At 40.7% G+C, this 15065-nt stretch overlaps 1 protein-coding gene across 2 annotated transcripts in view; it reads left to right on the top strand.

Moving 5' to 3' along the window:
- TRPC3 (transient receptor potential cation channel subfamily C member 3) overlaps positions 1-11388 on the top strand; it is a 95023-nt gene extending 83635 nt beyond the window's left edge. Inside the window, exons 10-12 of one of the 2 annotated variants that reach the window (XM_060778992.2) lie at positions 3449-3532; positions 6472-6547; positions 8095-11388. In XM_060778992.2, the coding sequence (XP_060634975.2) occupies positions 3449-3532; positions 6472-6547; positions 8095-8237 (303 nt within the window). In that variant the 3' untranslated portion in view covers positions 8238-11388. The remainder of the gene's footprint in view (positions 1-3448; positions 3533-6471; positions 6548-8094) is intronic. The other variant, XM_060778993.2, reaches the window with a different exon arrangement.
- The last annotated feature ends 3677 nt before the right edge of the window (positions 11389-15065 follow it).

Raw genomic sequence — 15065 nt, 5'->3', positions numbered from 1 at the left:
GATGTTTGATATGTAGAATATAACTGGTGCTGGATGAAATATAAGCTGTTTCATTGAAGATTGGATGCAACCCTCTCCTGCTGTAATTTTGCACAAAATCCCATTTTTCAGCAAACTATAAATTGGAATAGGGAACCTCCAGCTCTAAGGTGTAATCCCACGGAGGGTTAGGCTCTGGTTTGCAGAGGCTTCTGCATCACATCTAAGATTGGAGCCATGGTAGTACAATGGGTTAAACCCTTGTGCTGGCTGAACTGCTGATCTGAAGGTTGGTGGTTCGATTCCGCAAGACAGGGTGAGCTCCTGTCTGTCAGCTCCAGCTTCCCCTGCAGGGACAGGAGAGAAACCTCCCACAGGATGGTAAAACATCTGGGAGTCCCCTGGGCAACATCCTTGCAAACGGCCAATTCTCTCACACCAGAAGTGACTCACTTCTGGCACAAAAGAAAATCACTTCTAAAACTCATCTGATAATCCACATCTGTTATTCCTTTAATGGAAATGAGGAATTCTGCATATAAAGAGTAGGGATTTGCATGCTCTTGTTCAACCCATTCTATGCCATCATAATTGTGCATGAAATTGAGGGCATGCAGCAGGCAGACGGTTTCTAAATTGCACGCCAAACCAACACATGTGGCTTTCTTTTTAGCGTGTCCACTTTTACATTGCCAAAAAACAAGTCAAGTCAGGATGCACTGACTTGCCTCTGCATAGGTGCACAATTGAGAATGGTTTTATATAATTTAAGCAGGATTATAATGCATTTCATCCAAGTGGGAAAGACAGTAACCAGGTGAACAGGTGTTACTGCTGAAGCAGCTCTTCAGGTTGCTCTTCCAGGACTCCCGATAAGGTTCCTTTATACTTAAACCAGCTTAGATTGGACATGCCTTGCAACACTTTTAGTAGAGTACTGTCTTAAAGCAGTTCTTCCAAGAGATATCCAGAATTATACATATGGTCACTCTCTCAGCAATGTTGATAGTGACTCTTTTACTTCTGGAGGACAATCAGGATAGTGATGGAGTGGCTGGAGTTAGCACATTTGTTTCTGTTTTCTCGCATGATTCTAAGGGCCCTCCCACACAGCCATATAACCCAGAATATCAAGGCAGAAAATCCCACCGTATCTGCTTTAAACTGGGTTATCTGAGTCCACACTGCCATATATTTCAGTTCAAAGCAGAAAATGTGAGATTTTGTTCAGCTGTGTGAAAGGAACCTAAGTCAGGCTGTTCTCGTGCAGCAATATATTGCACGAAACAGACAGAGCTAGCCCTATCATTTGCCAAAATGAAGCATATGCCCCAGGTGGCAGAGACTGAGGCTAAAGAGGGGCATCTCCAGCTATTCCTTCTGGATTCTTTCATCACCAACTCTTTTCAGAATACACAGGTAAGTGCATCTCTAAATTAGCTTTGTGCCCTCTGTTTTAGTGGAGAATTATTTCCCTGTTACCACTGGTGAGTAAGTACCAGCCCTGGAGTGAAAGGGAAGCCTTGTTTTGTCTCATCTCAAGCAGCAAAATGTCTTGGGTTGACCCTCCAGGTAGGATGGACAGACCTCTCTACTGCTGGTGTACTTCACTGTGGCTGGACCTACACATAGGCTTCCACAATGGTACTTCAAGCATTTTTGGGAAAGGAAGGAAATGACAACTTGTTCTAATTATCAGCTTGACTTTGATAGAGAGCGATGCCACTTATTTCTAATCAATTCAAATCGAGCCCCCAGTGACGCAATGGGTTAAACATTTGTGCTGGCAGGACTGAAGACTGACAGGTCAGAGGTTCAAATCTAGGGAGAGTGCGGATGAGCTCCCTCTGTCAGCTCCAGCTCTCCATGCAAGGACATGAGAGAAGCCTCCCACAAGGATGGTAAAACATCAGAACATCCAAGCATCCTATGGGCAATGTCCTTGCAGACGGCCAATTCTCTCACACCAGAAGCGACTTGCAGTTTTTCAAGTCATTCCTGACAGACACACACACACACAAAATAAATTTTAAAAATTCCAATCTAATATTTCTTTCTGGGAATAGGTTCTGACCAAATCCGAATTTCAAGTCTTCAGAGATATTTTGCACTGTAAGAAATTAATGACAGGTGAATCAGTACTTGATACATTGGTACACTTGTGTCTTTCCCATTTCTCTCCACAATTAACATGTGGAGATAAGTTGAAAGTGCTTTCACTGATGTCCAGAAGTTCAATTTAACATTTGTAGAAACCCATTTTATAAATTCAACTGAATGTGCGAGCTATGGCTTCCAAGGCATTTTGCTACTGCCATGGTGCATTTGGTATATCAGTGAGGAAGTCTGCTAATTCAATTACAAAAGCTGGAACAAGTTGAGCTCATAAAATTATGAAGGAACAAAACCAATAGAAGTAACATCATAAAAGGCATTGGCTCCATAGACTGGTCTTTATTCTTAACACATTTTTATATCTTGTTTTTCAAGGGAAAAATGTTCCTTAGCAATTTTGGACTTTATTTGATGATGAAAGAGCGATGTTAAGACATCAGATGAGAATAAGACTCACCCTTATCTATATATCTATATATAGATATATCTGTTTCCTTTATGTGTAAAATAAGTGCTGATGGCTGAGGGATGTGCCGCAAGTTCTCTTTTTTGTCTCAGTCTTTTATATTATGTCTGTCTTCACCCTTTGTTGCAGTCTCATCTTTGCCTTCTGTGAGCCCCTCGCTTCTGTTGACCTGTTTCCATACTAAGGAGCTGAATATCTACATTAATAGCATGAAGCCCTTTCTACTGTTATGAAGGAGCATAAAGATTAACCATGACAACAACCAGCTCTTTTTTGAAGATCTAGTTTCACTCCCCCTCCCCCCAATATTCATTTATTTCAATATTATAAATATTGTTTAATTCAGAAGTCCTTTAGCATGCCACTAATACTGGATATGGAAGTTGTTGAACATTGCAAACCATTGTATTGTTGAAGGCTTTCATGGCCGGAATCACTGGGTTGTTGTGACTTTTCCAGACTATATGGCCATGTTCCAGAAGCATTTCTTCCTGTCGTTTTGCCTGCATCTATGGTAGGCATCCTCAGAGATTGTTAGGTCTGTTGGAAACTAGGAAAATGGGGGTTATATATCTGTGGCCATACAGCTTGGAAAACTCACAACAACCCAGTGCAAACCACTCTTTGGTTTGCAGAATTGTTAACTGTTTCCCAGGTATACATTACTCTTTATGGTTCTGCTGCAGGAATAGTTAAAATACATACTCTTACTGTCCTTCAAATTGGGACCAAAATATATTTATAAGTGGTTGTAAAATCAAAGCTGAACTTGTTTTTTCAAAATGTATGCTGAAAGACATACGTTCCTATAATCAGTGATAACATGATGGTAGATTATAGTTGCAGATCCCACGGAAGATATTCTAATTTAGATTTATTCTTTCTTAGCTAAACCTCTTTTCTCAATCCAACTCGAGGGTTTTTGAATCACACAGCTTTAATAGCATTCTCAATCAGCCAACACGCTATCAGGTAAGTCGTTACCTGAGCAGCTCATGCAGTTGTGATTATATGAGTACTTTTTGAGTTTCCGTGCAGTTACTATGTAGGGATGTCACAAGGATTTTGTGTGTGACAACTAACTTTTTAGTACAGAGATTGCAGGAAGGGGCAAAAGTGTTAATGTTTCCTGTTCTCTTCTACAACTCTCTTTTGTGCAGATTTTCAAACTATCATTTCAATTTGGGGAGCATTTCAAGATTGTGTGCAAGAATATTTGGGGAGGAAAATGGTAGTAATTTGGTGTGCTGCATACTCCTGGATCACAATCCAAACTGGTTAAACTACATTCATAAACATCAATTTTTATGAATGTTTAAACCAGTGGTTCCCAACCTTTTTTTGACCAGGGACCACTTGAGCAGGTACCATTTTGACCGGGGACCACTTTGACCAAGAACCACTTGACCCGAGACAACTTTGACCAGGGACCACTTTGGCCAGGCACCACTTTGACCAGGGACCACTTTGGCCAGGGACCACTTTGGCCAGGCACCACTTTGACCAGGGACCACTTTGACCAGGGACCACTTTGGCCAGGCACCACTTTGACCAGGGACCACTTTGACCAGGGACCACTTTGTCCAGAGACCACTTCATCAGAGACCACTGACCTGGGACCACTTGACCAGGGACCACTTTGACCATGGACCACTTTGACCTGGGAACACTTGACCAGGAACCACTTTGACCAGGGGCCACTTACACCAGGGGCCAATTACACCAGGAGTCACTTTGACCAGGGATTACTTCACTAGAGACCACTTTGACCTGGGAACACTTGACCAGGGAGCACTTTGACGAGGGAACACTTAGACCAGGGACCACTCTCCAACATTAATACCAAAACGGTTATGAATCAGTTTTTGGTCAATTTTAGATTAGGTTTGGGGTGCCAACTCAGAAAATTGCATTGAATAGGCCACATCAGCTCTAGTTTCAGATACATAACATATGTCATGGTCAGCGACAGGGAAGGAGTGGCAGGCAGCACAAAAGGAGTGGATATAAAATAAATAAAATAAAACAAATAAATAAATAAAGAAGGAGGAAGCTCGCAGACCAGATTTCCATCCTCGCAGCCCACCAGTTGTCCGTGGCCCACAAATTAAGAACCGCTGGTTTGAACCAATTTTACTGGATTCATAAGTAGATTGATTTAGGATCCTACTTTATAAAATCTTTAAAATTACTGAAATACAAAATGCATGATGGAATTAATTCAGCTACAAAGCATTATGATTTGACTGAAAACTGAAATACAAGCCTAAGACTCTAAAGGGATAAAATATGTTTTGATCTTCTTTAAGTTTAATACTACAACTAATAAATTATTGCTTCTAGCAATAAAAGGAAATATTTTTATTGCCATCACTGTTGTTTTGTAGTTCTTAGAGGCACCAGTTAATGCTAAATTATCAAAAAAATATTCTGCCAAAAGGTCAGAATATGATACAGTGCATCTGAAGAAGGCCAGTGAGAAAAAGATAAAACATGAATAATTAAAATACTAATCTGCATAAATAAACATGAGCATATTATTCAAATACAGGAATATAAAATATTTTCCCATGCCCGTCTCTCTTTCTCTCGCATTACTGTTGGTGCTAGTCTGACCTTGAGATATATTATATATGATGTTTTTTAAAAAATTAAAAATTTAGACCGAAGCGTTGGGAGTTGGTATTGAATACAAGAGAACAATCTGAATCTTGACCCAACATAACATTTCCGAGACCAGACTCTGAAATGTTTTGTTTTTCTAACCCACACAGCAGAGACTTTCACTTCACGCAATTCACTGTATGGGTTTGTTCATAAACACCTTTGTGCCATTGCAGAACTTTCTCACTTGTCTTTTTTGGAGTTATTGTGCTGCTGTTGTTCCATAACTCTGACCTTGCCTTGCAAAGTCTAGCCAGGCCAGGTCTAAACTGGGTGTCTTTTCACCAAAGCGTACTGTTCTTTTCTGTGATCCTGTATGTTGATACCCTTGTTTTGACCCTTTGCTGGTTCCTTTTTCTGTTGACATCGGGGTAGTTTGCAATTAGAGGGAGTGGTTCTGCTAGATAGGAATTCCCTCACTTTTTGAAAACAGGAGAGTTTTTTTAAGTCTTTGCTGACACCTTGTGGTGAAATGGGCTTATGTTGCTGAAAGAAAAGCCGATCTTTTGCTCAATTGCTTCATGGTTGAAAGCTACATAAATAAAACTCTGGGGGAATGCTTAGTCTTGCATTCTGTTCCGATTTCCCACCGTGGTCAACTAATTGGCCATAAAAAGTCCAAAACTGGAACGTGAGCACACCACAACCCTCCTGTTCATCTTCTGCTGCAGCTGGAATCTGAGCAAAGGCTGAAAATGATTATTTCTGGGTATTAGGGGTGTATTTGTACGGTTGAATGAATGTGGCTTGATACCACTTTTAATTGTCATGTTGGAATTGTTGGAGGTGCACTTTGGTGAGCACTGTTTCGGCAGTCAAAACTAAAAACCTTGTTGTAAAACTACAACTTCTCATATTCCATAGCGCTGAGCCATAGCAGTTAAATTGGCATCAAACTGCATTTGTTTTACAATGTAGACACATCTCTAGAATTCACCAGGCAGTGTGACTGTGGGGGGAATTCTTGGAGTTTTCATATAAAAATGACAAGAGCCATTTGCTGCCCTGTCCTTTGAGAATTTGTCTAATGGCCTTTGATGGAATTTAAAACAGCAATAAATAAGTGTGAAGATGGAATATTTATGCTGAAATGAATGGTTGCTTCCAAGGGACATTCTGTTGGAATGAATATTCTGATGATGTTTGCACAGAGTAGTTCCTGTAAGCTTTTGTGGTTGCTTTGAAGTCATTAAGAGATTGTACAGATTGTCCTAGAGCTGATGAACTAATGTTTTTGTATCCAACAGCAAATTATGAAGAGACTTATAAAACGTTATGTTCTGAAAGCACAAGTGGACAAGGAAAATGATGAAGTCAATGAGGGTAAGGACTGCTTTGTAATGATACAATGGTTTTTAAGTGCTATAGCCAAAAATGTCTGAATTAGACCATTGCACAGTGGGTTAAACTGCAGAGCTTCTGAACTTAAGGACCAAAAGGTCGGCTGTTCAAATTTGGGGAGTGGGGTGAGCTGCCGCTGTTAGCCCCAGCTTCTGCCAACCTAGGAGTTCGAAAACATGCAAATGAGAGTACATCAATAGGTACCGCTTCAGTGGGAAGGTAGCTGCGCTCCATACAGTCATGAAAGCCACATGACCTTGGCGGTGTCTATGTACAATGCCGACCCTTCAGCTTAGTAATAGAAGTGAGCACTACCTCCAGAGTCGGACATGACTAGATTTACTGTCAAGGGGAAACCTTTACCTTTACTACAATAACTGATACACTATAGTAATAGTAATACATTATATTTTAGTTTATGTGTAGGGCAAGCTGCAATGCAATTTCTAACTGATCATCTCTTTTTTACATTTCCAGGATTAGAAACACACTAAAAATAACCCACAAAGAAATTTTCAGGATATAAGTATTATATTGGCCACTTTGTTAATGAGTTCCATAGATGACTTGCTTGGATAATCATGGCACCTTATAATATTAAAGTGAATATTAGTATGATATAAAACCAAATATGTGGAAAGATTGCATGCCATGTTTCTTCACTAAAACTATCTAATTTAGACACTAAATACCCTGTATATCTCAGACAGGGATGGGAACATTTGGCTTTCCAGATACTGGACTACAATCCCCTGTCTGCCTTATCACTGGTTGTACTTATTTGGGTGGCTGGGAGCTGCAGTCCAACATTTATACAGCCACATGATTCATAGAGATTATCTCTGTCATTCTGACTTCTCTGGGGCAAGATACTCTTCATAAAGAGGTGGATTTCATCTTGTATCATTCATTTGAAAGATTTGATGTGTTACAAACTTTATTTTCAAAATAAAATACATTTTTAGACATGTCGCACTCTCAGTACAGGATTAGTCAGGACTTCTGAAACAGTCAATCCATAACAATCCTTCTTCCTTCCCTGGGAAATGGGAAGCCCCTTTAAAATGCCTTGGAAAACTGGACTATGCAGACTCAGACTTGGTTGTGTTAATATTTCAGGGCCAATATTTTTAATGTATTTTATTGCTTTTTAAATGTATTTTTATTTCTGTTTATTGCTGTTGACCTGTTTATGTTAATTGTTGTGCTTTAACTGTTTCTTTGTTGGCATCGAATGACTGTCAATTGTAAGCCATCCTGAGTCCCCCTTCGGGGGTTGAGAAGGACGGGATACAAATGCTCTAAGTAAATAAATACCAATATGACCAACAGGTTAAGGCAAAGAGTGAATTTTTAAAATCTTAAAAAGTAAATGATCGATTAGAACAGCAGATATTTTATTTAATTATTTCTATTTTAGATTCATCTCAGCAAATCTAAATACAATTCCTTGTGATTTCAGTAGGAGTGCAAAACATCTATTTCAAATATTCTTCCATTAACTATCATTATTTTTATTACTTACACAGGTGAATTAAAGGAAATTAAACAAGACATTTCAAGTCTTCGCTATGAACTTCTGGAAGACAAGTCTCAGGCAACAGAGGAGTTGGCAATTCTTATACATAAACTCAGCGAGAAACTCAATCCAAATATTTCACGATGTGAATAAACCCAAAATGACCTATTCTACCGCATATGCTTGTGTATAAGTTGACAGAAAAATCAACCCTCTAAACCTGAGCTGACTTATCCAGAGGACAATGCTGGAAACAGATGGCGATGATCTTGGCTTGGTGAGCTGTGGGCTCCCTGTCATTTGGGGCACTGGAGGTGGAGCAGCAGTGGCCATTTTTACTAGGGACTTACTGTGTAAACCTTATGAAGCTTGGCAGTCTCTCTGCTTGCATTAGGAAGGGTTATACAGTAAGTCCCAATTAAAAATGGCTACTGCTACTTCACTCCGCCTCAGATGGCAGGCATGCTACATTCTTCAGGCTTCCTACATTGTTACTGATTGCAACTCAGGTTGGGGGAAAAAGGCGAGGGAGAAAGGAAGGGTGCTGTTTCCCCTCTGTTTAGGCAAGGGATCTTGGGGTGAGACCCCACTGCACCAAGATGAGCTTCTTATCTTTGTTTTTTTTTATCACTGCTTTCATGCTGGAACCCTAATAGAGACAGATTGCTTTCCTTGCTCTTTTCCCTCCATTTTTTCCAGGTAGAATTCTCATCTCTGTCCTCATGTATATTCCTTCCCTTATCTGTAAATGTACAGATGTCGAAATTTTAAGATCAACAATTTTATACTCCTCCCATTGAAACCCCTCAAATAAACAGAACCTCTACTGCTTTTTAGCTATCATCTTTATCCACAGCTATCACAGGAGCCCCCAGTGGCACAATGGGATAAATCCTTGTGCCAGCAAAACTGCTGACCAAAAGTTTGGTAGTTTGAATCCGGGGAGCAGGGTGAGCTCCTGTCTGTCAGCTCCACCTTCTCATGCGGGGACATGAGAGAAGCCTCCCACAGGATGGTAAAACATCCAGTGTCTCCTGGGCAACGTTCTTGCAGATGACCAATTCTCTCAAACCAGAAAGGACTTGCAGTTTTTCAAGTCACTCCTGACACGGAAAAAACCAAACAAACCTGTGGATAAATCAAGGCTAAAACTTAAGGGCTTGTAACAAATCTGTTTTGTCACATGTTCCTGATTTTAGGCTTGATTTATCCATGGATCATCGCAAAACTCATGATTTTGGCTCCCAAACCTGCCCTTAACTCTTGTACATGAGGTTGATCTATACACAAGTATATATGGTAATTTATTCCCTGGATTTTGACTACAGCACAAGTATTGGCAATAATATTTCTGAGTGACTTATACTTGAAAAATAAATCATAGATTTTTAGCACTAAATAACTTTATGTACAGCTTTCTTTGAAATACAGTCTTAGCCAATTTTATTAATGTACATGCAAAAAAATATTCAGTTTATTTAATGTGTATGAAAAAAACATATTTTGCATTTATTTAATATGGTACAACTGTATCTAAACAATCTTGCTTTACTAATAGTTTTCTGAATAAAGTTTATGTTCTTTGGACTGAGCAAAGAAAAATTAACTTTGTAGACCAGGGATGGGAAATGTATGGCCCTCCAGTTGTTTTTAGATTGAAGTAAATGCAATCCTTCACCATTGGTTATGCTGGGTAGGACTGATGGAAGGTATATGCTAAAACATTCGGAGGACCATTCTTTGCCAGCCTGTCCTATAGACCAGTGTTTCTCAACCTTCCTAATGCCACAACCCCTTAATACAGTTCCTCATATTGTGATGACCCCCAACCATAACATTATTTTCATTGTTACTTCATAACTGTAATTTTGCTACTGTTATGAATCGTAATGTAAATATCTGATATGCAGGATGTATTTTCATTCACTGGACCAAATTGGCACAAATACCCAATATGCCCAAAATGTGAATACTGGTGGGTTGTGGAGGGGGTTGATTTTGTCATTTGGGAATTGTAGTTGCTAGGATTTATAGTTCACCTACAATCCAAGAGCATTCTGAACTCCATCAGCGCTGAAATTGAACCAAACTTGGCACACAGTACTCCCATGACAACAGAAAATACTGGAAGCGTTTGGTGGGCACTGACCTTGAGTTTTGGAGTTGTAGTTCACCCTACATCCAGAAAGCACTGTGGACTCAGGCAATGATGGGGCTGGACCAAACTTGGCACGAACACTCAATATGCTCAAATGTGAACACTGGCGGAGTTTGGGGAAAATAGACCTTGATATATGGGAGTTGTTGCTGGGATTTATAGTTCAGCTATAATCAAAAGAGGATTCTGAACCCCACTAACAAGAGACTTGGACCAAATTTCCCCACACAGAACCCCCTTGACCAATAGAAAATTCTGTGTTTTCTGATGGTCTTTGGTGATCCCTTCGACAACCCCTCGCAACCCTCCCTCAGGTGTCCCAACCCCCAGGTTGAGAAACGCTGCTATAGACTAAGTCTGCAATCCTAAACCTATTTATAAGAGAGTAAACATGTTTAGAATTGTATTCTGTACCTGACCTCCATCACGTTGGTGTGAACACAATTCTTTGAAATGTATTGAATACAGTTCAGCCAGACCTTGAAAGAGTACTTGAAATGATCCAGGCAAAGTTAAACATATTTAATTTCCTCTGATTTTAGCAGCATGATCTTTCCCAATAGGCTGGATCTAGATAGTTACACATATAATGTGTCTCTTAAAATAAATACAAGAAATGTGGATTAATCTAAGATTGCAAGCGGTCTGCTGTTAGTATGACCAAGATTAGACCCAACTCGAGGAAACCTAGAGCTTAATATTATGCATGTTAATTAGGTGCAGTCCCCACCTCCTGTTTAATGGATCTTTTTTCTTAAGATGGTGCATAAGACTGAGGTCTTTAAAGTGCTTAACTTTCACTGGATCATATCCCCTTATTTATCAGCTTTCTTAATGAACAACAACAACAAAAGCCATGGCATGGGCAACTGAATGTTTAACAGTGAAAATAAAATGTGACTATAATATTAATAATGCCTTTATAGTTACCTGCATATGTTATAATTTGCATCATATTTGCTTTCAGACTAGGAAGTAGCTTGTTTTTTTAAAAAAAGAAAACTTATAACTAATGTAAACTGTGGAAACAGACCTTTTCATGTGGTGACGATAATTTTTTTAAAATTTTAAGATACTATGCAGGGCTAATATTTTGTTACATTGTTCTAAATAATGCCTCTGATGCTTTCCTGTTAAATAAAATATTCCTACTTTATTGAGTCTTGTTTTGCTTTCACCGCTCTGTCAGCTGAATATGATATTGCACAGATCCTTTCAGGTAAAAACAGTACAAATGTAGACATGTCTATTTAAAATAAAATCCCATTGGGTAGAGGGGTTTCCACCCAGGTAAAGGCATGTATTAATGCAGCCATGTCCATTGAAAGTATTAAATTAACAGTCATATCACTTGAAAGTACTACCCCACCTGCCTAGTTTCCAACAGACCTCACAACCTTTGAGGATGCCTGCCAATGATGTGGGTGAAACATCAGGAGAGAATGCTTCTGGAACATGGCCATACAACCCGGAACATTCACAGCAACCATGAAATAAATCATAGAACCATAGAGTTGGAAGAGACCTTGTAGGCCATCCAGTCCAACCCCCTGCCAAGAAGCAGGAAAATCGCATTCAAAGCAGCTCTGACAGATGGCCATCCAGCCTCTGTTTAAAAGCCTCCAAAGAAGGAGCCTATACCACACTCCGGGGCAGAGAGTTCCACTGTTGAACAGCTCTCACAGGAAGTTTTTCCTAATGTTCAGATGGAATCTTGTTTCTTGTAGTTTGAAGCCATTGTTCTGAGTCCTAGTCTCCAGGGCAGCAGAAAACAAGTTTGCTCCCTCCTCCCTATGACTTCCCCTCACATATTTATACATGGCTATCATGTCTAATCTCTGAATTCTCTTCTTCAGGCAAAACATGCCCAGCTCTTTAAGTCGCTCCTAATAGGGCTTGTCCTCCAGACCCTTGATCATTTTAGTCACCTACAGAAAGTAATTATTGCTACATAATTCTTAATTGGTAGTATGCATTACTGGGTACAACCTATTACCTGCCTGTGAATGACCCATTGAGTTCCATCTTCTCGGGATCTTGTGGACAGCTCATTCAGTCTCATTTCCGCATTTTTTCCTGTTTTCATCTCTTGTCACCTAGCTTAATATTCTGCAGGACTTGGATACTTCTGTGGCATCCTGGTGGGTCCTAATAAAGGTATTACACAAGTGTGGGTGCTGTTTTTATTTGCACACTAGCACAACTACATTACATTATATTTGCATTACATTTAAAGCAAAGATATTTGAGCTCCTGTATAGGTCTCCTCTTCCCAAATCCCCAAATATAATGAATTGTATGGTGGTTTGAGCAATGGACTATGACTGGAGCCCAGGATACAATTCCATGATTACTTTGGGCAAGTCACACAATCTCAGTTAAAGTGGTGCCAAACTGCATTAAATCTACAGTGTAGCTGTATTCTTTGATCTCTATGCCTTGCAGTTGACCGATTTGGCCTCATGTGCTTTACAATGGCTTGAAACGATGATTTATTGAATGCTTGTATTATTATCCTCTGGGAATGCTGCCACCGTTCCTTGGAATGTGCTTGATGCTGATAATAATGGGTCAAGGTCACTTTAATGTCACGTCTACCAGTAGAATATTTGGAAGGCAATGCAAAGATGTTATGCAACGAATGCCAGGTGGCAGAGTGACAGGTAGTAGTGAGCTGTTGTTTAGCTTTTAAAAAGGCTTGCAAGTGGCTAGACAGTTTTGCTTGCTTTGAGAATGGCTACCAGGTACCCCTTTCTCCATGTATTTAGCAAAGAGCTATACAGGATATGCAGCAATGCATACTCCTTTTGCAAACATTTCAATTTAAATGTAGTTTTTTTGTTTGCTTCTAGTTGGCTTCTGTTTCCTATGGTGTAACATTAGAAAATGTTGACCATTTCCGCTACCTTGGCAGCCACCTCTTCACAAAAGTCCACATTGACACTGAAATACAATACCGTCTGAGCTCTGTGAGTGCAGCATTATTCCGAATAAAGTACTGGGACATCTCTAGGGATCATAAGGTGCTTGTTTATAAAGCCATTGTCCCCCCCCCCCCCAACCCTGCTATACGCCTGCGAGACGTGGGCTATCTACAGATGTCACATGCAACTCCTGGAACAATTCCATCAGTGTTGCCTCCAAAAAAATCCTGCAAATCTCTTGGGAAAACAAATGGACAATTGGCAGCGTGCTGGAAGAAGCAAAGACCACCAGCACTGAAGTGATGGTCCTCCGCCATCAACTCCGCTGGACCAGCCACATTGTCCGGATGCCCCGACCACCATCTCCGAAAGCAGTTGCTCTACTCCGAACTCAAGAACAGAAAACGGAATGTTGGTGGACAGGAAAAGAGATTTAAAGATGGGCTCAAAGCCAACCTCAAAAACTCTGGCATAGACACTAAGAACTGGGAAGCCCTCTCTCTTGAGCGCTCCAGCTGGAGGTCAGCTGTGACCAGCAGTGCTGTAGAATATGAAGAGGCACAAATGGAGGGCGAAAGAGAGAAACGAGCCAAGGAAGGCGCGTCAAGGAAACCCCAACCGGGACCACCTTCCACCTAGAAACCAATGCCCTCACCGCAGGAGAACATGCTTATCAAGAATAGGGCTCCACAGTCACCTACGGACCCACCGCCAGGACACTGATCTTGGAGGACAATCCTATTCAAACGAGGGATCGCCTAAGTAAGTAAATAGGTATTTAGATATGCCTGGACACTCTTAAGGATAGAGCTACTTCAGGCGTGGGCAAACTTGGACCCTCCAGGTGTTTTGGACTTCAACTCCCACAATTCCTAACAGGCAGTACGCTGTTAGGAATTGTGGGAGTTGCAGTCCAAAACACCTGGAGGGCCCAAGTTTGCCCATGCTTGATTGACACTGTAAAATTAATGCGGTTTGGCACCCATTTAACCGCCATGGCTCAATGCTATGGAATCATGGGAGTTGTAGTTTGGCAGAGAAAGCTAAAGGTGACCATGATTCCATTGCGTTGACCTATGGCAGTTAAAGTGGTATAGCACTGCATCAAATCGACAGTGTAGATGCAATGTCCTGGAAGGCTTATAAATTTGCTCATTTTCAAATTGTCCTTAAGGCCCCTTCTACACAGCTGAATAAAACCCCACATTATCTGCTTTGAACTGGAATATATGGCAGTGTGGACTCAGATAACCCAGTTCAAAGCAGATACTGTGGGATTTCCTGCCTTGATATTCTGAGGGCCCTTCCACACAGCCATATAACCCAGAATATCAAGTCAGAATAACCCACAATATCTGCTTTGAAATGGATTATCTGAGTCCACACTGCCATATATTCCAGTTCAAAGCAGAAAATGTGGGAATTTATTCAGTTGTGGAAGGAGCCTGGGTTATACGCTTGTGTGGCAGGGCCCTAAGTCTTCGTGTTTGTTTCTTTGGCTGGAAATAGGGTATCTTCCACACAGCCCTATATACCAGAATATCAAGGCAGGGAATCATAGAGTTGGAAGAGACTTCATCAGCCATCCAGTCCAAGTTCTTCCTCATGTTCAGATGGAATCTCCTTTCTTGTAGTTTGAAGTCATTGCTCCGAGTACTCGTCTCCAGGGCAGCATAGAATCATAAAAGTGGGAAGAAACCTCATGGGTCATCCAGTCCAACCCCCCTGCCAAGAGGCAGGAAAATTGCATTCAAAGCATCCCTGACAGATGGCCATCCATTAAAAGTTTCCAAAGAAGGAGCCTCTACCACACTCCAGAGCAGAGTTCCACTGCTGAAGGGCAGAAAACAAGCCTGCTCCCTCCTCTCTATGACTTCCCCTCAGATATCTATACATGGT

Source organism: Anolis sagrei, chromosome 5 (assembly GCF_037176765.1).
Source record: "Anolis sagrei isolate rAnoSag1 chromosome 5, rAnoSag1.mat, whole genome shotgun sequence".
Taxonomy (NCBI): domain Eukaryota; kingdom Metazoa; phylum Chordata; class Lepidosauria; order Squamata; family Dactyloidae; genus Anolis; species Anolis sagrei.
This window is presented reverse-complemented; position numbering and strand designations above follow the sequence as displayed.